General features: G+C 42.2%; 1 protein-coding gene across 6 annotated transcripts in view; it reads right to left on the minus strand.

Annotated features, from left to right (window-relative positions):
- Positions 1 to 296: 296 nt before the first annotated feature.
- LOC128878020 (calmodulin-binding transcription activator 2) overlaps positions 297 to 24,233 on the minus strand; it is a 90,082-nt gene continuing 66,145 nt past the window's right edge. For 3 of the 6 annotated variants that reach the window (XM_054125791.1, XM_054125794.1, XM_054125796.1), the window contains 11 exons: positions 18,386 to 18,574; positions 17,905 to 18,303; positions 16,041 to 16,781; positions 15,412 to 15,747; positions 14,801 to 15,048; positions 14,470 to 14,669; positions 14,111 to 14,218; positions 12,793 to 12,950; positions 12,016 to 12,506; positions 9,957 to 10,112; positions 297 to 7,602 (listed from right to left, as the gene is read on the minus strand). In XM_054125791.1, coding sequence (XP_053981766.1) covers positions 7,464 to 7,602; positions 9,957 to 10,112; positions 12,016 to 12,506; positions 12,793 to 12,950; positions 14,111 to 14,218; positions 14,470 to 14,669; positions 14,801 to 15,048; positions 15,412 to 15,747; positions 16,041 to 16,781; positions 17,905 to 18,303; positions 18,386 to 18,574 — 3,165 coding nt within the window. In that variant the 3' untranslated portion in view covers positions 297 to 7,463. Of the gene's footprint in view, positions 7,603 to 9,773; positions 9,799 to 9,956; positions 10,113 to 12,015; positions 12,507 to 12,792; positions 12,951 to 14,110; positions 14,219 to 14,469; positions 14,670 to 14,800; positions 15,049 to 15,411; positions 15,748 to 16,040; positions 16,782 to 17,904; positions 18,304 to 18,385; positions 18,575 to 24,233 lie in introns of all 6 variants that reach the window. The other 3 variants (XM_054125793.1, XM_054125792.1, XM_054125795.1) reach the window with 3 other exon arrangements.

The raw sequence follows: 24,233 nt of genomic DNA on the forward strand, positions 1-24,233 counted from the left end.
GGTAAGTCTTCCTCGTATCGCAGGTTTTATTAACCAATCAAAATTGGTCATCTCCTTGAAGTCTTTTTCATAACGTGTACCATCAATTTACCTCGACGTCGAAGATATTAGTATCGTCCAAGGCTGAAAAAGAAAAACACAACGATCTCACCTCTTCTTCTTCACGTCCGCCGAGCCGACCTCGTTCTGAGAACGACCCACTGGAAATTAGGACGATTCGTCGGGCGTATCTTGGACGAATGCCTACAGCTAGAATAGAGAAACGAACGACGGGGGTGAGTGAAAAGGTGAGTGAGTCAATAAATATATAATTTATTAAATGCAATGATGAAATGGTGTAACAATAGGGGGGCGGGCGAACGGCGATCGCAACGATCGCCTTGAAGGGCGGACAAGAGGTAATACGCTGCCCCGCCCAACACCCCCGGATCGGAAATATAGATAAAATATTTTCGTTATTATTTACAATATTAGTTGAACGTTAGTCAATAATAAATAATAAACGGTGGCGTAATTCTTTATTTAATATAATTTAATAATGTAATATATTACGTTTGCGATAATAAAAATATTACAAGAGATGGAGCCTTTACCATTATTCGTTTCCACTAAAAGTAGCACGAACCTGTTTACTTATTTTTTTTTCATTTTAATTATTGCCGCCTTCGTTCAAAAATTCACTGCGGAAGTAATTCCCTCGGTTCGCTTCTGTCGGGTCGATAATTAATTTTCTTTCATCGTTTACTGTTTCTCTTTTCCGTTTCATTTCTTGCTTCTTCATTCTTTCAGTTTTTTGTTTTTCTTTTTTTGTATTTTTTGCGTTGACGCGAGATTACTCGCGCGACGAACGAGGAGAGCCCCAAGGAAATCGGCTTCGTGAATTTTCGAACGCGGTTTACGTCGGCTGGGATGCAGATGTCGAAACAGCTGTCGAAACCATCAACCTTCCGGGATAGTCGCTCGTCGCGAGAATCGAATGAGGGGTGGGGGGGGAAAATATTGAAGAAATCAATCGATCGGCGTTACGATTCCTCGATACCGTGTAGAAAAATCGCACACGTTTTATCACAAACGAAATTACGCGACAATGCTTGGACGTTGATTTGTTGTTGTTTACTTTTATATCGAGTAAAATTACAAGAGCGTTGATTACACCTCGATAAAGACTAGAAATATGTTTTATGTAACGCACGGAGCCAGGCAGGCAGCAAGCAGGTACAAAGTGACCGTCTTAATCAAGGAACAGTGAGTAAGAACAACGTGAGCTAGGCACCGATATCCGATCGTTTCGACCTTTTCGACATCGTGATACAAACGTCCTACAGGATGTCTCGCGACACACCAACACGACGTTGTGGCTCGTGGGATCGAGTTCGATTAGTGGTTCCGTGGAGAGAGGGAAAAAAAGCAGAAAAAACATTCGTAGAGAAATTTCGTTCAACGTTATTTTTTTTTTCATAGTCGATCGAATCGTTAGTAACAAAACGTCTCCTCGTTTCGGGTGCAACGTCGTTTCGCGCGAACTGATGCGTTGTTTCGGGGCGTTGAACTTTTTTTCCCTTCGTCGAACGACAAGCTACTACAAGTTTTTCATTTGTCATTTCTGTATCATTTTTTTCTTTTGTACGAATTTGCAGTGCCGATTACGGATGGACGGTCGTGTTGGTTCATAACCAGACATCTTACACGCGTACATAACTCGTGCGATTTATCTGTGGAGACTGGACAATTGGAAATATTCGAATCTATAGCGCGAATCAATCATTCCCAATCAGAAGAAAAAGTTTCGCTTAATAGTTTCACTATACCTACTGATTCGTCTCTGCATCTAGAAAGTTTAGTTTGAAAAGTGGCATGACATTAGTTTTATTTATTTTTAATTATTTTTTTTTTTTAATAATTCTCATTTCTGTATTTCGAGTTTAATTAAGTAGTAATAAAGTTATAATTAATTATCTTTTAATTAATTAAAGTGGCAGCAGTTAGGCCATGCGGCTCCTATCATCTAGTCGTCTTTGACTCTTGGCTTTCTTAGGTAGATTTAAAAATTTGTTTACTTATTAAACTTTATTTTTTTTTTTTAATATTTTGAGAATAATTTGTATTAAGTGACTTTTAAAGTTTATGTATTCCTCGAAGCGCCTACCCTAGCGATGTCTTTTTTTTTTTTTAGTTAATTAATTAATTCTTTTTTAGCATTTTCTCGTTTTCTTTTTTTTTTCCCGCTCCTTCATCCGTACCTCGATAAGGTATTTGTTTTTTTTAATCCTCATTCTCGTGTACGTGGTAATAATGCGATTCCTAGAATAGTAATAATAATGGGGGGAACTGTGAAATATTTTGTCCGAGCGGCGTCGACTTTTCCATTCGTGGGAAATTCCGTATCGATCGCGACTGAAAAATACTGTGTGCAGATACTGTTTCCCCGTTACCGTTAGTATCGGTAATCAATTTACTTCAATAGGTTTTCGAATTCTGGAAAAGCGACGACACCGCCGTTTTAGCGATCGGGCCCCACTGCCAAAGAAACCCGTTTAATTCGGCGTGTTACGGTGCTAGAATTTCTGTCTTTTTTTTGTTCGTTTAATATCTCCTTACCTCGCCTGTTATTCTCCCGAAAGGGTTCGTTATGTTGTTCCTTTATTATATATATATATTTTTTTTTTTTTAATTCATTATCATAAAATTCGACGCTTGATTGCCACGCACGAAGTTGTACACAAGCCCGACAGACTAAAAATATTCCTATAGGTGAGACTTTTTTTTCTCCTTCGTCATCGGCCTCGCTTTCCTTCTCGCGTCCCTAAACACCCCTCCCCCTACCCCTACCCCTCCCCTTCCAGCCCGCACTTCGGTATCTTTTTTTTTTACATTTTTCTGTTTAAACGTTTTCATCAAACGTACTATACTCGCTAGCCCTCGTTTAATAGTTGTCTTAAATATGTAATAAGCAAAAATATGAATATAATAATAGTTTTGTGTATATAATAATAATTATTATTTTACTCGTCTCGTTTTAAGTATCGATAGGATCGTGATTAATTAATTAATTAATTAACAATGATTAAAAGAGTGTGTAAGAATTTCTTATCCCTCCGTTTCATCAGCGTTCGCTCAGCATTTTTTTTTTTTCTCTATTACCGTTCCCATTCGTCCCGTCGCCCCCGTTTTTCTCGTATTTTTTTTTTCTTTTGTATCGGTTTGTTTGTTTCTTATTCGCTTCATTATCAACTAATAATTCTTTAAGCTTAGTGGCATGAAAATGCTCGTTGGAATTGACTCGTGTGTACAGTATTCTTATACAATTTTTTTTTTCTTTCTCACTTACGCACGCGGCATTCCGCAACAGTTCAAACACCACGCTAAACGAGAACCATCCTAGTGCACGCGCCAGCCCCTCAGCGAATAACGCCCGGAGAAGCGACGCTGGGATCGCCATTTTTTGTTCGCCCTTTTCATCGCTCCTCGCTTTAATTTTTGTAGTCGAATCGAAGACGAGGATCGCGATCATACCATCGTCGACAGTGTCCCGACGCGGCGTGAAAAAATCTCGGCTCACCGTAATTACTGAAAGAATTTCTCTGTCTGTCTGTCTGTCCTGTTTCTCACCGTCTCGGGCGGCTAGCGCGGTCCACCCCCCAAACCGCCCTCCCACCTCCCCGATGGACGTCGAGACGTTGGATTCAGCTTGCAACATCTTTTTTATTTTCATTAATTATTATTACGTTTTTTTTTTTTTTAATTTATTTCGTTTGCGGTATTTTCTGCGGAAATACTTTCTTGGATCACCATTTAATTTATCACAATAGATTTTTGTCTTCTTAATCGATTCCGAACGCGAGGTACCACGGCTGTGCCCCCGTTGCACGTAATATATTCCGCCTCGCCGACGCCCCCTTTCCTTTTTTAATTTAAATTCATCCCCTTTCTTCTTCGCGTATGTCGTTCGCCTCTTCTCGCGTCTTCGTTTTACATTTTTATCAATTTTTTTTTTTACCTCTATTTTTATCTTTATCTAAAGAACCTTTAAAAAAATCCCCTACTGGAGAGAGAAACGGTAGGTAGTTTGTAACAATGTAATCGACTATTCTTATCCTAAAATGTAACGCTACGAAGTTGATTATACTGTGACTTTAAGCACAGCCCGTGGATGAAGCGCCCCCCTCCCTCGAACGGAGAAGGGGCTCTTAATAGTTTTTTTTTTTTACTTATTTTTGCTTACTTTGCTTTTCTCTCATTTTTACCTCGTTTAAACACTCCCTAGCTCTCTTTCTCTCTAGCAGCCTTCCTCGTTCACACGATCACTCGCGTTCATGCTCTCTCTCTCTCTCTCTCTCTCTCTCTCTCTCTCTCGCTCTCTCTCTCGCTCTCTCGCTCTCTTGCTCTCTTCCTAAATCTCAGATACACCGGACTTCCTCCTCGAAAATAAGGTGCTTCTTATTCGTCGACCTGAAACGTGTGTATTGCCTTTTCCCGTAACAAACGACGAAAGAAAACTTTCGCGCCTGGGGAAGAGATCATCGCTCGCCATGTCTAAATAGAATGATTATAATTCTCGACGAACGTTCGCGGTACAAGTATCGATAGTGCATCGTCTCGACGTCACGGCGTCGTCGCGTTCGCGTCATGTTCGATTTCAATTGAAAGAAAAAGAAAGAAGACACAAGAAAAAGAACGCAAACGAAAGGAAAAATAAAACTCACGTTGCATCGAGGCTCCTTTCTCGTGACTCTCAGAACACGTTCAGTACTCAATCGTAAGAAGCACCCAGCACACTTCTCGCTGAGATCCATGCGTAAGAACATATCATAAATTAAACGAATGTCCGAGAACAATAAATTCTACGATTAAAAGAAAAACAGAAAAAAAAAGATTCTTTATTCCACGACGTGCTAAGTCTTACAAAATACTGTTGCTCCTTCGTACGTGAGAGTAGAGATGTTCGATTCCTGTAAAAAAAAAAGTCAATTCTGGATTTTAAGTCGATGTGACTAGATTCGCTAAGAAGTCGAGTCCTGCGAAAATCGATTCGAAAAAGTATCTCGTTTGGTTACCAACGGTCCTTGTAAAAATTAACTAGAAATTAAACGAAGATTTCATTACGATAGAGGAATTAAAAATAGTACAGCTTGTGAATGGTCCAATGATACTCGACTACTATTGTAGACCGTAATATTCTTTGTTTTTAAAGATAAGTACTCCATTCTAGGTCTCAAAATTATTACTTACTATTAAAGTACTTACTTTTACCATACGTGTAAAAAAAATCAAAATCTCAGTAAAGTGATGCCCTAAAATCACACTTCACAAGATTTTTAACTCTTTCCGATCCAGATTTTCAGAATTCTTATCATTAACTTTCTTACTTCTTAAGGAAGTGATTGTTGCCAGAATTAAACATGCAAGAATTGATTCGTTAAAGCTCTAAAAAGAGACTTTCTGGAATATTTACTCAAAATCGAACATCCCTAAGCGAAGGTAGGAACACGAAAACTGATTAACTGAAACCCTCGCGAAACGTTCGACCGATAGGCAACGAGAGCGGATAAAATAGATCTCGAATGCGAAGACTATTCGGTCGCTTTCGGCGTCAGACTTATGGCGATACGAAAAAGAAAACAAATAGGAGAAACTAGCTAATTCGGCAAAAACAATGCAAAAACAGTCGTTCCCAAAAAGGTTTCAACGGAAACATGGCTTCTTTTGTACTCTCAGTCATAAAGTATAAGTCGACGACGATCGATGCTTCGGTGAGCGGAAGGCGACGAACGCGATCGTTGATACTTTTTTGCGATGTCCGATCACGTATGGTCGATGGAACAAATATAGTAATTTTCCAGGGTTCTGTAAAGCGATACCCATGTGTCTGAGGCTCGTTAGGTTAATATTGACTACATTTCTATTTGTTGTCGACAGAACAGCATTTTAAATAAATAAATTATTCTCAAAATTTCGTAAAAAATTCCTACTCCTGTTTTTCAAGTATGTAGTTTCGAGATATTTAAGAATGATTAATGTCCGATGGAAATTTTGCACCATCTCTAAAATTTTTAATTCTGCGTGACTAGTTTGCACACTTACACCTGTGATAAGAGCCAGTGATAACGTTGTTAAGTGAACGAATTTCTATATCGACACGATTGACTGAAACCAACGCTTTAAAAACCTCTACAATAGCGCTAGAGACATTAAGCCGACTAGATGTCACTTTAATAACCAATATTAATGATACATATTATCTGTACACAGCAGAATAAGTCTGGATAACATTTCATATTTGTGATATAAATGTTATGTTACGTTTCAAGAGGTAGGTGAATAAAGTTAACCAGAGCTGTTATTAACATGATAGAAGAGCAAAGGTTTATAATCCTATCACCCAGAAAGGAATCCTTTGAATCTATTCTAAATTGCTCGTATCCTGCACGAAAGCTTTGAAATAATTACATCTTTACTTGTTTTAATCTGAATTAACCGCACCATTCGCCATGGTCGAAAACAAAGTTTCAGCAAATGGGTCACGTTAGAATTGCTTTACGTTAAGAGATTAATTTAAAAAGACAACAAGCATACATTTACATATTTAAATTGAACATTTCAAGATGAACGAAAAGACGATATTACTAATTATTAGTACTCGACCTCGCTTTTCTTCAAGAAACAGCGACTTCTAATACATTATTACCCACTTTTTAAATAATCCACGAAGAGATCCGATTAATAGGGATAAAAAATGTTCAGATTCGACACAGCTTCCGTATGCTAACCATCAGTTCGACTTCTCGTACATTAATACCCTTTTTAAACAATACATGAAGAGACCCGAACAATAGGTATCAAAAAATGTTCGACATAGTTTCCATATGTTAACCACCAGATTGAATTCGCTAACATATTTATTCCACCAACCATACGCCGCGTGCGCCCATGATTAATCACCTACCTCTGTGCTTAGCGTCAGCGTCGACCGTACCAAAAAAATGCAGAGAAAGACATACTTAAACAACGGCAGCATCGAGTAATTGAAACAAAACGGAACGTCTGTGTTCAGTGTACAGTGTGTGTTATATGTATGTGTGTGTGTAGTAGAAGATCAGGACGAGGCACGATCCTTGAGCTGAACTGTGGGACAAATATACGAAAGGTTGGATAGATTTAGATCAAAGGCAGGTACATGTTCAATCAGGGATTGTAGAGAGCAAAGCGTGTCCCGTGGTTTCGGTGGTCGTCAACATCTTTCTCTCTTTCTCTTCTTCGTCTATCTCTATCTCTCTCTCTCTCACTCTCTTTCTTATCGGTGGTGAACCTCCTCGGTGCTCGCCCGGAAACGTCGAACAAAAACAAAAAATCCCTTGGACGTTCCACACGACGACCGGATATTCGATATTCGCGAATGTCTAGGCTCTATTGTTTCGCTTCCGGTGTGTCGTCGGCGTTCTGCGCGTTGTTCGATCGACGGTCGACTAAGTGACCTCTGGGTTGGCGGCTACTAGGCTGGCCCCTGGGCTAGATGAGGGCGAGCTTTGGGGGACAGCAACCGCCCGTAAAATGCCCGCTGGCGGCCTCCCGTTCACGCTTGCGGCGGCCCTGGCGTTCTGCAGCCTAATTGGAGAAACGCAATTCGTTCATGTAGTTCCGTTTCATCCGCGCCCGCCGCTACTGCATATGTGCATACATGACACTGAATGACCAAGCACTCTGAGGAACACGTCAACTACGTAAACAAACGAGCGCATCTAAGTCAGTGGTATCTGTCCGCAATTAACACGTTGCTCGAGAATCGGTGCGCGTTAGGCGAGAAGGTGGCCGGTACACCAGCCCTTTGATTTGGGATCTCGTGTCATTTTTGGTACGTTAAACGACGGGGCTCTATGAACTGGGACTGAAACGTTTGATTAGGCTACTTTGGAGGAAGAATTTAATATCTTCAGAGATGAATCATGTAATTTGTGAAAATATTCTGAGGAACGATGAGCGTTTGCTTTATAGATATTAACCCTTTGCGCTCCGAATTATATTTCAACTTCGTTACCAGCTGCTCCCAACGCTTTTAAATGATTTATTTGTAATTTATTTGCATTTTGTAATTTTCAAGCGTGTGATATCGATTTAGACGTGAAAGAATGTCGCGTGGAACAAAGGAGCGCAAAGGGTTGAAGATAATGTTTGCTTGGTAGCTTGAATATCTAAATTATGATGCGTTTTACTAAAATTGAAAATTCAGCACCGGTCCATAGAAAGTAGCAGTTTAACGCGTCAGGGGGTAGAAAGCCCAAATCAAGGTACCAATTGGTTATTTTTCACCAATTTGTCTGCTGCAATAATGTAAAACTCTGGTTAACTTAAAAATTCATTTATCTTATCGCGAAGGTTTATGAACACGAAATTTGTAAACTTTCAAAACATTTCAATCTGGGATCTGCTGGACAAAGCTTTAAGCCACATTCCCACATATACGACATGCGGTGTAACAGGTGTGTGACTTACTTAAAAGAGATTGCGTCGCAATATGTACCTCAACACGAATTGTTTATATAGGAACGTGACTTAAAACAAGATCTGCAGGATGAAGCTTTAAGCCACATTACCACATGAACAATGCGTAATGCAAAACACAATGCGCATCGCATATTCGAGGCACTTGAAACGAATTACTTTTCTAACGCAATACGTACATACTGATTGTCAGTATACGTTGCTTACATGTAAACGTGGCTTAAGGCAAACAAGTGACGTAACTTTGCTGGTAAACTGATTACGGTAAACTGACTTCTAGCGGTTCCCTTCTGCCTAATTTGCGCAGCAATAGTTTGTTCTTGATGTACATACACTTTTACTAAACGTGTATAGCAAAACTACATGTACTAAATGTAGATTCGTATGTGAATTTGATGTCTGAATTCGTACATCTGGATAGGTGGATGTGTGACTAGAAGAATCCAGCCCTAAGTGGTAAATATTTTACTCATCAGACCTAGGCAAATTTGATTTGAAATGGAATTAGGGAATCGTCCGAACTATTGCTCGAAAATGAAAATAAATGAAAATACTTACTTTACATTACTGCGAGAAACAAAATACATATATCTATACCACAGAGATAAGGTACGTTGCAAATTTACAAAAATTTAGAAATCAAAATATTCAATTTCTATAATCGTTTGTCTCTAAAATACAAATTGTCATATCAAACGTGCCTAGATCTGCTCTCTACGCTCTGTACACGCTAAGCGTTGCACGTATCGCGTGGACAGTTTCATAGCAACACAGAGTACTCATCGCCAAAACGATAAATCATTTCCAATCGCGTTTCCAAAATCTCTCCTCGTGGAGGTGGACAATCGTCGAGCAACGCGATAATTGAAGAATCTCGTCTCGTCTCTATGACAAGCTCCGTATCGTGAACGCTGTTGCATGTACTGGTACTCCGTAACACGATTAGAACATTTAAAAACAGGAAAGACACAAAGCACCGGTCGCATTCCGTAAATAAATAAAATCAAAAAAAAAAAATAGAGAGAAAAAGAAACCAGAAAAGAAACACAGAGACTAATCTCGAAGATGGTTACACGTTTTCTTTACTCTCTTCCCGGGAGAAACGATCGATCGGTACCGGGTCTATAAATTCGGGTGTCGTGAAACAGGGTGCACTGATCGTCCTGGTGAAAGCGAAAGAGCGGAGTTATCCTCTCGAGATAAGAGATTACGAGGGGAGCGATAAACGAGCAGTGTTTGCCGCGCGACAATCGCCCTACTTGTTTTTCGTTACTTACCGGTCGTGAATCGTCCCACGACAAGCTGCATTAGTACACACAGAAGAGGGAGACTTTAGAACTTTTAGATGTCTTTCGTTACGATAAGCCTTTCGTGTGCTAACAAGAAGTACTACATAACTAATAATGCGTGCACACCGTTGCAACAGGAAATGCAATTATGTGCACCGGCCGGATACTAACTTGATTTTCGACTGTCTCATGAACTGCTGGATCTTCCTGGCTGCCTGATGGGCGGCTTGCTGATGAACAGCCTGCTGCCTCGAGCTGGCCGACCCCGGACGCGACCGATAATTCCGGTAGTTACTTTGTATCACCAGCGCGGCTTTCGTGGCTTGTCTGCGAAACAGGAAAGTAGAGCACACCGTGAAATAAAAGCACCCCGAAGGACGCGCTCTGGGGAATGCGGTAACGCAGTGTCTCTCAAACTTCGACTCCCCCATGGGGTGCAATTAAATTCTTATTTTTTAGGGGGATCCAACTTAAAACCTTTTCAAAAAGAATATATTTTTGTATTAAAAGAATTGGTTGTAGAATTGAACTTCTTATTTTTGTGATATTATTCGAAACCATTTTTTAATGCAATGTAAGAAAGTTTTTGAACAATGTTCATTTGTTCGTGTTGATTTATTTGTTAGGGATGCGTAGCTTACAATTGGCTATAACACCTAAATATTTCGAACAAATAAATGAGGATACATCTGCAGACTTATAGAAGCGATTTTGATTACTTTTCGGGGTCGTTATTGTCCGTTACTTCTTGATATGAAAAACGGACAAATTCGAGACCTAACTTTCTACAGGCATCGTTTAGAATATTCTAATATCTTGTTTGCAATTTGCATTTAACCTGTTAAGCACGAAAGTACAGTAACCCCAGCTTCTCCCGTTTTCAAGTTTCTGTTTCTCCTTCTGAGGACTCACGGGCCCCCGAGGAGTCGTCGGGCACTAGTTTGAGAAACGCTGCCCCAGTGGATTCGTGTAATGAACGAGCCAAAAAAAAGAAGCAAGGTGAGGGTGGCTGGCGGGTGAAGCTTTCATCTCAAACAAAAGTCGTATTAATTTAATGCCAGGTTAATTTTGTATTCGGAACACCGCGGCGGCGGTAAGGAAGTTCCGAAAGTTTTCGAATTATTTACGATGCCAATTAAAAGTTCGGCTCCCCTCCGCAGAGGTGGACAGAACGAACTTGGGTGAAATCCGTCCGATTCAACTGGATCGTTAAATTGGCCCCCGCAACGGGTACGCCCTGTCCTCCCGCTTTATTAATTGCCGCTTATTAAAACTAACGTCCCAACTCGCGAAACACTGACGAGAATTTAACGGTTCCGACCATGCTCCTGGAACTGGTCGATGCGACGTTTCGTGCATGAAGCATCTGAAAGGACAATGCTCAAAAAAATGGCCACTTTCGGTACACACTGAAAAAAGAATATCGTTTATGTAACGACACGCTGCGTGCGTAGGAATCAGGCTACAGCAGTTATTTCGCACTGAAACTACCAAGGGTGTATTCAAACTTGTTATTAAAAGCAGTCCACTATCAACAATGGCTACACTGCAATTTTTTTAAATTACTTATTGTAGAAGTGAATCAATTTTATTCGTAAATTAGCTTGTTCCTTTTTCTTCTAATTACAAAGATACAGTTGCATGTATGACCTTGGTAATTTTAATGTTAATCGACGTACGATGAGAATATGTCAAAGTCATAGTTGCTACTCCTAATAACAATCTGTACCATGGCACGTCGATTGAATATCTAATGTTTCCTGATTCGTTACGATATACCGTAGAGAACTGAGCCATTTGGTCCGTCTTGTATGCACTGATTACAGTGTCAATGAAAGATACAGAATTCGAAATTAAGAAACTTTCACTGAACAGTGAAGTTATTGCACACGTGTTGCCTTCCAAGCATCGTAAAAATAAATTTGTCCTATCTTACACGTATTAATACGTATAAATCCTTATAGTACGACTTATTTGCACACGTGTGAAACAAGAGAATACCCAGACGTCATAAATTCAAAGAGTTTCTAATAGACTGAATTCCTTCGAAGACCAACTATCTCAGTTCGTTACAGTACAACCACCCGTTAGCGAAAACTTTCCTTTTCCGACCAGTATCTCACATGGTCACTTTCAACCATTGTTCTTTCCAGAAGGGTGGGGGGGGGGGAGGAAAAGGATGAGGGATGAAACGAAACTGCCGCGTCGTGTTAAGCTAGAAACAGATTACCTATAATAAGCGTACTGTTTATGTCGACGATAATATTGCTGAATGAGGACAGCGGCGTGTCTCTCGGCCTCCTCCTGCCTCTGGCGTCCCTTGTAATTTCTGTAGGCTTTCTGGATCATTCTGGCGGCGTGGTAGAGCTCCCTTTGCTCGCGATCGGACAGCGTGAGCCTGCTCAGGTCCGCCTCGCTTCCGTCGCCGGCTCCGTTACCGCCACCTGTCACACCCCCGCACATTCCAGAGCCCATCACGTTACCGTACTTCCGTTCGCCAGTATAGTATTGCCCGTTGTGCCCGTTTCCGCTGTCCAATTGCAGCTGTAGCTGCAGAAATTCGCAGAAGTCGGCCGTGGTGGGCGGAGGCGAGGGCGAGTCCGGTGTCAGACAGCTGCTGGATGGACTCGAGGGGCTGGCATCGGCATCCACGTCTGACACCGATGCCGCACCTCCGCTGCAGTCGCGATAAGAGTCGAACAATTCACCAGAATCCAGAGGCTGTGGAGATATCAGCATAGAAATGCGAGGTTAGTTTTAGAGGAAGAACGCTTGGATTGCTGAGGGAATGATGAATAGAAATCTAGGGAATGGGTAGGTTTAACGTTCTATGGCATGAGTTTTATTTGTTTTTTCGAGGAAGAATGCATGAATGAGGTGCGATCAGAATCTTGGTGTCCTTTTTTAAGTCTACATCTCTAACCCTCCAAGTGATCTCAGGACACGGATTAAACGAAACTGGGATTATGGAGGTGACGAGGGTCCGTTGCGTCGAACGATCGCTCACCATTTGTTCCATCAGAGCGTCCTCCAGTGGCGACAAGGGCGGTGCCGGGGGAGGTGGCGAGGAAGAAGACGGAGAATCGCCTTCCGCTCTCTTGATCCTTTCCGGTAGCGCCGCTATAATTTGCTCAGCCAATGTCAGCACCCTCGCGTCTTCCTCCCCTATAAAAAGGAATCACCACCCTAGCCAAACTCGAAAAAGGTGTTTACGGGACCGGCGAAATCACATCGATCACAACACCGAGGTTTGTTTTTTTTTTTTAAACTGTGAACGTATATATATATATATACATATATATATTTGTTTTTTGTTTCTCTTTGTCTTTTTACTTTTTGTATTTTTTTGTATATATATACTTCTAGTTTGTTTTTGTTTTTTATTATTTTTTTTTAGTTTTTTTTTTTTTAGTTTTCTATGGTGAACCAAATCGAACGTTAATCGAAACGTGTGACGCCCAAGTGAATTGCGGATTTATTCTCAGCACGGTGCGGAGAGATCTGTACACGACACGAATGAGAATCGTCCTCGACACCGTCGAGCGTGGACGGTTCGTTTCTCCGCTTGTCGGAAGCTGTTCCCGTTGCGCCAACGCGTGCAACCGACCCAGCCACGTGGTATCCGACAGCGTTCCGTATTCCGATCGGTCGATGCACGAGCACGCGGGTGCTCTCGCAAGCGCCGTGTCTCTTAGCGTCCAATTTTTATCACGGACGTGACGTATTGTCCTTATTAAGAACTCGTCGGCGAGCGAACCAGAGACGGGACCGTCGGTCTCACTCGAGGAACTGGTCGTTCGGGCCGATAACAGGCGGCTAAGAAAGTTTTTTAGACGTTACACAGCAATCATCCAACACCCAGCAGTTACGAAGGCCAAGCAACACCAATACTGCTTTTAAGCTGCAAGAGTTCAGAGGAGTTAGAGGACAGCGAGCCTGGACCGATCCGGTCGTCTCGTTACGCATAAGACAGAGAAACAGAGAAACGGAAAAAACAAAAAGGAACTTTTTTCTTCTTCTTAGTACGTGTGTGTGTGTGTGTGTGTGTGTGCGTGTCGTGGTAAGTGTCGTGTGTATGCGTGTATGTGTGCGTGTATGTGTGCGTGTGTGTATTGCGTGTACGTGAAACAGAGATAGAGACAGAGACAGATCAAGGGACGCAGTTTCAGCTAGGAACACTACGGAACGCAGCCCGCGCAGTACTGTTTTATCTAGGCCGATGAATCTATTAAGTTTACATTAGAAAACAGACAGAGTTACGAATAGTTACAGATAGACAGGCAGACAGACAGACAAATAGAAGGGGAAACGAGGAAGGTACGGACCTACAGTCTCCTGAGGGGTCGGAGCGCTCTCCATTCCCTGCTCGCTGAGGGCTAATGACGAGTCATCCTCTTGCAACAATTCCATGTTGTCCAGCAGCGGCGAGCCACCTGTGTTTTTCGATAAACCCCTTAATTGCTACGTTCTCCTGATTATGTTACGCTCGCATGACTTACGGCCTTTTTACTCTAAATTGTTACAGAGGGGGGTTCTTGGTGGTGGCAGAGGGGGCGGGGGTCTTCATGGCGCGGGGGGTGTAAGTGGGGTGAGGTGGTCGGGAGCACTTGTGATTTACGTGCGGACGTGAATGTATGTGCGTGTATATACGGAAGAGGGCAGTATAATAGCAAACGAGACTAACACAACGCCAGATCGAGACCGCTGTCTTGAGATGGCCTCCTAGGGCTAGGGCTGGCCGGTCGCAAGAAAAGCCTCTCGTCTTGCCTTCTGGCTTCGAGTCGATTTAATTCTTCCGTGATCGCCGTGTGGCCGTTCTCCGCCGCTAACTCGGTCGCGCTTCTATTCTGGCAATCCCTCACACGAAGCGCCATCGCGTTCCATCTGCGCAAACAGATTAAAATTTCTTTAGAAACGGGTCGATTAATTTTTTTGCAAATCGCATCAGCAGAAACAGCTAAAATTAAATTGAAAATTTTTATGGAAACGGTTAAAGATATCGGTGAGATGCATACCTATACAATATCCTGGCAGTATCCGCGTGTCCCGCGGCACAAGCCCAAGCAAGTGGCGTAAGACCAGCGCTATCTTGCCTGAGGGCATCAACTTCGGCATCTAATACGCTACTAGGATTTTCCGCTCTCCAGTGGAGGAGGGCGCAGGCTAACCTGGAGTAGCCCAATCCAGCGGCCAAATGCAACAGGGTAGGGCCACCGGATTGTAACGGTTCCGCTCCGGCTCGCCACGGACGGACAACAGCATCCTGAAATCCAGAGAACGAAACAAGCTGAATAAATAAATAACCACACCTACCAAAGAAAAGAGAGTATTGAAACGTTAACACTTGCATCAACACTCCACTACCTCTTAATTAATTAGTTCTTTATTTGTAACGTCTCGTCCATTAGATCATGATCCTGAAAGGATAACATAACTCTGGAAATGATTGTACAAGAAAAATATAGTGTCAGGAGAGAGTACGATAATAAAGAATCACAAAATAATAGAAAATTTCTCGTTGTACGTGCTCCATCTTTCTCGTTTAATTTGATTTTACTTCCGGTGGCATGAGATAAACTCTGAATAAAGAAACTGCCGGTCAGCAATGTGTTAAGATGATACCAACCTGACAATACGCGACTAGTCGCTCTTCCAAGTGAACCGCGGGTGACGGTGGACCAGGCCCCTGAAGACGAGACTCCACGTCCGCCAAACGGTCCAAGAGAGCTCTCTCTGGACTTGGCTCGGACGTCGGTGCTCTTCGATACTCGAAGGCAACGCTGTCAGAGACGACGAACCCGTCGCACGCGACCTGAAGAGACGCTATGCCTGGAGCATGAGCAGGACAACGGCAACGCAAGACACCTGGCTGCACCAAGCAGGCTTCAACCGGTTCAGCGTCGAACAACACCGAATACGATTGAGAGTTACTGCCACCGGTCCAGGGGCCAGCAACCAATACCTGCGACGAAAACAAAATTCCTGTCACACGATCTATACAGACATAGTAAAATGCATATTATGGATAAACATTCGACATCGGAGCTGCTTGATCCCAAGCCTTCTTCTATAGGAAATAGATTTCAATAGAAAGGCGTACCCGAAGCAAAGCCTACTAGAAAAGCTTTACCAATGAGTTTTCTAGCAAATCTAGGATCTAACGCCTTAATCATGTAAATTCCCCTACATTTATTTTTTACCTAAACTACTCACTGATCAACCAAATCAAACGAAACTCAGTAAAACAGATCTTACCTTCACACCACCCTCGGTGTAACTCCACTCCGGACTATACTCCGCAATATGGACGGTTGTTCCAGGATGACATCCCACGTCGTTATCGGATTCGCCTCTCCCCTCGGCCTTGGTCTGTTCGGCCTCGAAATCGTGCAGCTCCGGTAGATCGCCAAACACGTCGAACGCGTCTAAATTAACCAGAACGTCGTCCGACGAGTCGATGAAGTCCATCGGGTTGATCATGCTATTGTCCGCCGGTGACGGCGACGGGGAAGGTGGCACCATGTTGGCGGATAACGTTCGCTGGATGTCCTCTTGACTTAGATCCAAGGTCTCGGCGAAATCGGTGACCTCTGTGCCAGCGCCACCAATTGGCAACGTTTGCACCGAGGAGCGATCCATACTCTCCTGGGCGTCGATCTCCTGTTGGGTCTGTTGTTCTCTGTCGACGCTCGTCTGTTGTACGATTTGTTGCTCCGTGACCTGTTGCATCTCCACTTGTTGGCTTTGCTGCTGTTGCTGCTGCTGTTGTTGTTGTTGCTGCTGCTGCTGTTGTTGTTGTTGCTGCTGCTGCTGCTGCTGGTGATGGTACGGTTGGCTGTTGAGTATCAGAAGACCGCCGCCGCCTTGAATCTGTTGCAAACTTAACACTAGAGGAGCCGGCTGTTGGCTTTGAGTCGTATGGGAATGTCTTGAGTATACGCGGGGAGCCGGTGAGGCTGTTGTCGACGTTTGCTGACCTCCGGTAGTCGAGGAAACCTGATCGTTAACACGGGAGAAGAAGGGAAATCGTGAAACGGAGTTCAGAAACAAAACACCGCGGACCGAGCTATTGAATACCTGAACGAGTTGCTTGGTTTCAATTCAAGCTTAGCATTCGAGCTGGAAATGGAGGAATTATGTTAATGAAGTTATTCGTGAGTAGACTGTTGATGTTTATGCAAATTCATATTTTTACAGAGGACGAATTGAAATTTAAGGAGAAGCGTCGTAGCTTCTAACCAGAGTATTTTATTTTTGATATTTTTGATATTTTTCATTTGTACACATTCTCGTACATCTTCTCATATGTTCACCTGTCACAAGTGCATGGGCAACAGTCTGTTCACAAAAGTATGGAATACGAAAATTCGAATTACGAAATTGAAATTGAAATGAAAGTTAAGGTTGCTATTAATGAACTGTTCAAATGGGATTGTGTTCCCTTGAAACCAAGAAATTCGTTGCTTTCTATCGTCAAGGATGGCCAGGTTGGTCTCTCCGAAATGCCATCCTCTATACAGGGTGGGGCACTTGAATGGGAACGCCTGAATATCTCCGTTATTTATGGTTCTGTGAAAGAAACCTTTAAGACTAAGTTACGCTGTTTAAAATGGCACGCGTAACAATAGGAGAAATTTTGTCGTTGTAAATCACAGCGTATTATTGAATCGAAAAACCATAAATTGTCTCAAAACTAGACACCTCTGCCGGTGGTATGACGTTGAATTTTTTCGATATACCAAAAAATTAGGAAATGTCAGGCCCTTGGAAATTTCTGAATTCTACGAAAAAGTATTACTTATTCATTGAAGCCTTAACCCCTTGCACTCTGCGCCATCTCGTTGCAAAATGTGCGAACAGAAATCGCATTCCATAAAATAGATCTAACTTTAAAAACATGTCTTTTCTGGTATTATTAAACTTGATTATAAACTCTTAGAGCTTTCTTGAAGCGTTGACACTACTGCAAATATAAATCCTTTATTTGTCAGACTTACGACGTCCCTTCATAGGGGACATCCGAGTGCAAAGGGTTGAAAAGACGATTAAACAAATTCGTACAGTGTTGTGTTTCTTCAAGTGCCCCATCCTGTGTACGGCAAGTGTCGGATCCGGTTACCTGATTGTCCGGTGTTAGTCTCCTAGGTGCAAGCTGAGTGCTGGTGGTGGAGGAAGTGGAGTTCGCTCGCTGCCTGTCCAACAGTTGCGAAACTATCATGTCGACGGGATGATTCGAGTGTTGTGTGAGATGAGGATTGTTCGGATCGTCATCTCCACCGAGGAACATGGGTCTGAGTTGCGAAGCCAGCTCGTCTCGCGTCCATTCTTTCTTGTCTGGCGGCAGTGCGAGACACGGTGGCAGCGCCGCTAGCTTTGCATCACCGTCCGGGTAAGGAACGTTTAAGTAGTGAACGAGAACGACGTCTGGATTCTGCAGTAGCCAATAACATCTCCGATGAAACGTCGGAAGGATTGCCGAGTGCACGTAACAGCCGTAGATGCACTCGACCCCCTGGACCTGCGATTCGACCGAGAACAAATCTCAACTCCGACCGACTCCCTGGACCGCGATCACTTTCGTTCGTTAAACAAATCGCTACCTTCAGTTTCATATGATCCTCCCGTGTAGTCTTGCCGTCTTTTCTCTTCTTCCAGCAATAACCGTCCCGCCGGTAACGGACTTTCTTTCTCGAATACAGTAACATCGAACCACTGCGCGGTCGCACCTTCACCTCCCGACTTTGCCATTCCGCGTGCCTTTGGAAACTTATCAGAATGGCGGCGATCTCCTGATAACAAATCGTAAGGTTTCAATTAACATCAGAACCGGGCGTGGTATTTAAGAACCGTGTTATTATCTTAAAACCCGTACCGGCGATTCCCGTGTAATTTGTCGACAGAGGGAAACAACCGTAGGACCAGGAAACACGTTGGAACGCGGGCATGTCGAGTTCCCTTTTTGGCACGAGGGCCAATTTGCACTTTGTTACCGTGTCGAGGGCCCTGGACGTGTAATTATCTTGCAACCGGCAACGGTATTTTAAGGACATTTGTTTTCGGTCGCGGAGAAGTGTTAGTCAAAGAGAATATTCAGTCGAAGGAGTTGGCACTACAAACAACTGTTTCGCTTTATTGAACGTTAAACTCGTGTGAGCATAAAATTACCAACGCGTTTAAAAACTGCTTCGAATCGCGATACGTGATTCATTTATACTAAACAATAATTCGAATTTTGATTTAGTATTCAACTTTCCTTGAGACTTGTTCAGTTACAATTTCTATGAGCAGTTTGACACAATAAGGAACCGAAAGTATTGCAATATGACGTGGTCACTAATTACCTCGTAGTTGATGTGACCTTAAATGAAGTAATTAAATAAAAAAAAAAAGTATCGACATTTGCAGAAACATTACTTTTTGGTCCCCCTAATATAACCTGTATCGCCAATTAAACAAGATTAATCTTCCTTGAATATCAAATTACAGTATCATACACGTCATACATATCATACATCCCTTCCCACGCAGTGTTTCGTTTTATTCGATTCGCGTTACATCACGGGTACGCGACACACTTAGAAAGTGCAACCGGAAACTTCTCAAGATGACGAGGATAAGGGAGCCTCGGGAGAGAAGTAGGATACACGGATTCGAGGAAACATATAGACACTCTTCAGCCAGCCCCGCTGACATCTGCCTTTTCCGTGGATTTCGCTTACTTTTGCAAATCGCGCTGATACATCTCCGATCTTGCCGCGATTCTCGCGCTTCGCGGTGTCGGGGAGCCGCGCAAAATATTCGCATACATTTTCGCGGGCCGCGCCGAGGGATTCCCGCTGTCGAGGGGGGCATGCAAAGTAAGGGGAACGGGGTGAAATATGAATCGCAAACTCATCGTTGAAAATCATCCCCTGGAGATCGTTTATTATCTGCGAACCTTTCTCGCGGCGTCTAGATAAAAGAGAGTTCGCGGACGTGTTTGAATAATACGCCACGCGGGTCAGAAGCGAGATTTTCGGATTAATGATTCATCCGCTGGAACTCTGCTGGAATCTGTGGCCGATGGGGACGAGCCAGAGTTTAGGGGTGAAACTGCGTCAATCGTCTTCAAAAACAGATCAATCTTGGAGAATTTTTAACATGGAGACGATTTAATGTAGAAAGCCCTTTGAATGTGCGAATAAAGACAGTTTGAGAAGGTACTCTTTCGAGGTCATTTTTATGATTTTTTTACGGTCAAAGTAATTGACGTAGACTTTTGAAATTTTGTAGATTTCTTTATATATGTACAGTCGTTCCCATAAATATTTGTACCCTCCATGCCTATTGAAGAATTTTGACTGAATTAAATAATAGTTTTGCTATTACCATATGAAGTTTTCATTATAGATATGTATATGAGTAAGCTTATGCATGTATCTTATGCGAGAGCAGTAAAAATGTTATGGTTTCACTGCACTTCCAATGTTATTTTCGATGTAGTCAGAGATATAAGAAAAACGTGAAGAAAAATCGTCCCTGAAGAGATTAAGGGAAGATTTCATTTTTTCACCGAACATGTAAGACGAGAAATGGAACCTCGTAACCTAGAGGTTCTTCGTGAACTTACGAATGAAACTGCCTGAATATTTAAACAATTTTTGAAAGCTGCTCAGGGTCCTCGAAACAACTGCGCTTTCGACGTCTAGAGTTGAAACTCCGTTACGGTCAGGAGATCGCCTGGCCAGGACCAATTAATGGCGACACGACCCGTCTTCCACCGCAAACACCCTACCCCACCGTTGCCAGAACACCCTGTATATACAATTACAGACGAACACTGTTCAGATTTCGCGTGGTTAATCATGACACGTCGTTCTCCGGCACCCCGGGACTGCACGTTGCGCCGTCGAACATGCAACCTCGTGAGAGTTGGAGTGGAGAGAAATAAGGATGGAGAAAAAAAATACGCGCAAAGGGAATAAGAGAAAGAATTCGGTCGTATAAATATTCGAGGAACGGTCCCGAGATGGTTATCCCGCAATTTCCATCGGCGAACGACAAGAATGGAAGAAAGCAGCCTCCCAGGGAAAGGGAGGGCAAAAAATTGAACACCCGGAGGTGAAATAAGTAAGTGCGCGGCCAGAAACGCCGCGGCACGCGATCTGACGTGGGCAAATGCAAATCGAACGCCAAACTGCGGCTGATTCGCCTAACCATGGAAAGGTGGCTGGCAATAAAATTCTACCGGCGTTGATATAAAGTTCAGGCGGCGCTTCGCGTGTCGCCTTCGTTTGGAAAATCGCTGCCAATCGGCTCGACTATTCCACAGGACCATAGATTCAGTTTGTTATTAACGCTGATTAATCTTATAAATCCTTGTTTTTTTATTAAATGCAAAAATATTTGACGTGGTGCTAAATTAAACAATGCATGAAACCCTCTATGTCTATTGAAGAAATTTGTCTAAATTAAATGATAGGTTTGATGTTTTCGAATCACTGTTTTATCGTAAATATGTACACGAATAAACTTTGCACATGTATACATTTATAATGAACAATTTTGTAGAAGAATTTATGAAATACTATTTGCTATACATATATTGGCTACATTCGGAATTTTACATAATATTCCATATTTCGAATGGATTTTTACAGAAGCAATATATCAAGGAAATCCTCTTATATGCACGAAGAGGTATTCAACAATAAAATGATATTATGTACACAGGGTCACCGCTAAACTTGAAGATCCGAACGAAGGTCGAACTTATCCCGTTCGGTCCATCTATTGTAACAGCCAGAAAAGAAATTTGGCTCGCGTCTTTATTACCCCGTCGAATCCATTGTTAATTTCAACCGTCCGTTGTACTAACAACCGACACAGTTCAGTCTACATGAAATATGATCCACGCAGCGTACTGCCAAATTCAAATTCATATTTATTACTATTTCTTACAGAGACAGCGTACTTAATCCAAATAGTACACGTTTGCTTGATGCTTCACATAATTTAACAATATTCGAATAGAGGTGTATCGAAAGAGAAACGTTTTCAATCCTCTACGTAGTCATCCTCGAATGAAAACTTAAAATTTCCATGTACAAAAATTATATTTTGTATCATTTGACTAGCTCCGATTGAACTGAATAACATTTTCTTCAACTGTTTTTATTGAATTATGCATAGTTACTCTTACATTACCACATCAGTCCCCTTTTCGATGTAATTATAGCTAAAACTAGTATAGTTAATTTCTAACAGTCTCTAACCCTTTTGTAGGGTGCACCCTGTATGATAGACAGCAATACACAACAAATTGCATTAAATTCTACTAAAAAATTGCACTGTACACGTCGAAAGAAAGGATTCCGAGATTCGACGAATGTCTCCGGTGCAATATCGAGAATAGTCGAGGAGATATCGCGAGATAATTGAAGGTACACGGCCGCAACCGGGGAGGAATTTCTCGTACGTTTTCCTCTGACAGACAGTCACTGATTGGGGGTCGCTCATTTGGCAAGCGGAACCCACAAATCGTACATTACAAATGAGGTATGGTAAGATCACGCTCGCTTGCGGCGATGTCGCATTACGCCGACGAATCGTGTTGGACCGTTTAGGGGTGGAGAGTCGGTCGTGTTTCATTTCCAATGGTAACGAAATTACGGCGAAAAGGATAACGCGAGAATACGTTATCGAAAACAATACCTGAACCTTGTATCATTAACAACAGTAGTTATTCATTTAAAACCTTGGTATGATTCTCAGTTCAATCCTTAGGTTTGATGATATACGTAAAATAAAAACGATTACACATTAAAGGGGCACGGGAAAAAAAATAAGCTATTATTTCAATTTAGAGGAAATGTGCGATTTTGAATACAGTACATTGGAAAATTGTACATTGAACCATTTTTTTTTTTTTAGTTTGGATAATACGACTTCTGTGGTCACGTGAGTTTACTGTATATTAACAATAATCAAATTAACAAATGGGCAAATTCGAGAAGTTCGATATTCGGCTATTTTTGCCTGTTGCATTTAAAGCACCTGGCATCATGACACCCCCTTTGCAAGGGCACTAGAAGACAACGAAGTGGAAACATTTTTCAAATCAGTCAAAAGAAGACTACACAATATTCCAGATGAATAAATATTCATCTATTTATTGACACCGCCGTTAATTTTCCCGTAGGAAGAGTGGTCCTTCAAACGCAGGAGTCCTTCCACGTATAAGTTTAGCCTAATCCAGAACAGTTAATTTAAGAGCAATGGACTTAACCTCCCCAAATAACTCGAGGGACGTAAAGCATTCTGGTATACCCCAGAAAAAAAAAGAATCAAGGGAGGTGGAACACATCGCGAGGTAATGTACGTTGGAATAAAATTATCGAGAATCCCTGTCTCATTCTGGAAGATAATCGTCGAAGGAAAGACCAGCGGAGAAGAAGGTAGGAACGGAGAAGAAAGAGGGAAAGAGGAACAGAAGTGTGGTTCGGAGTGCTTAATAACTTTGCACCGTTCCCGAGGGTGGGCCTTGGAGTCTCCAAAGGTTCTCCAGCGAACGTGGCCTGGATATAAATATTCTTAACGAGGGATGGATGAGAACGAGCGAGATGGGTAACTGGAGTGGCTGGAAAGGGGGAAACGGAATAAGAGCCCAAGCAAGGCTCCGCAGCCATTAGACCTGCCGAGCACCGACAACGAGGCTAGATAAAGCCAGCCCGCTGTGTTCCATTGATTTACAACTGGTTAATTGATCATTTGCATTCTGTCGGGGATACATTGCGCGGCTGTCCGCGCACAGAAACTAGAACTTCTGACCCCGACTTTCGCCCGTGAATTCCTGAACACCCTGCACCCCTCCTCCTTCGATCACCTCGACGTTTCGCAACACTTTTTCGTCCTACCGTACCTTCTCGGTCCAACGGCCCTCCCAAAATGCATAGTCGAATAAAAGTGACGTTTAGATCTATACAAATTTATTAAAAGACTGGCTCTCTGTAAAATGAAATATTAACCCTCTATGGGCCTAATTATTGTTTCTGCAGACAATTTGCAAGGCGTTTACTTCGATATTTCAGGTAGATACCAACCGTCATCAATATTGTTATTTTATTATCAGAGACATTATATAATTAAGACTAAAATTATTTGATAAAATATCGATATATTAGCATGTAATCTGAAAGTTACATGAGCCCATAGAGGGTTAATGTGACGCTTTTTTCTGTTATTATAAAATTAATAATAATCTCAATAATACCCAACAAATTTATATTTATTTATTCTAATTATTTTCATGTTACACGAAGTAACCACACACTATTTAAGGCAACTCAAATATGTCTGACTAAACCATATCTCAATTTCACTCTGACATCAAAAGCAGAGGCAAATTTACGATTGAACTATTCCTGTTTGAATCTCGTTTCTAAATCCACGTTTCGCTACCTGTAATTT

The sequence above is a fragment of the Hylaeus volcanicus genome, chromosome 6, assembly GCF_026283585.1.
Source record: "Hylaeus volcanicus isolate JK05 chromosome 6, UHH_iyHylVolc1.0_haploid, whole genome shotgun sequence".
Classification (NCBI taxonomy): Eukaryota; Metazoa; Arthropoda; class Insecta; order Hymenoptera; family Colletidae; genus Hylaeus; species Hylaeus volcanicus.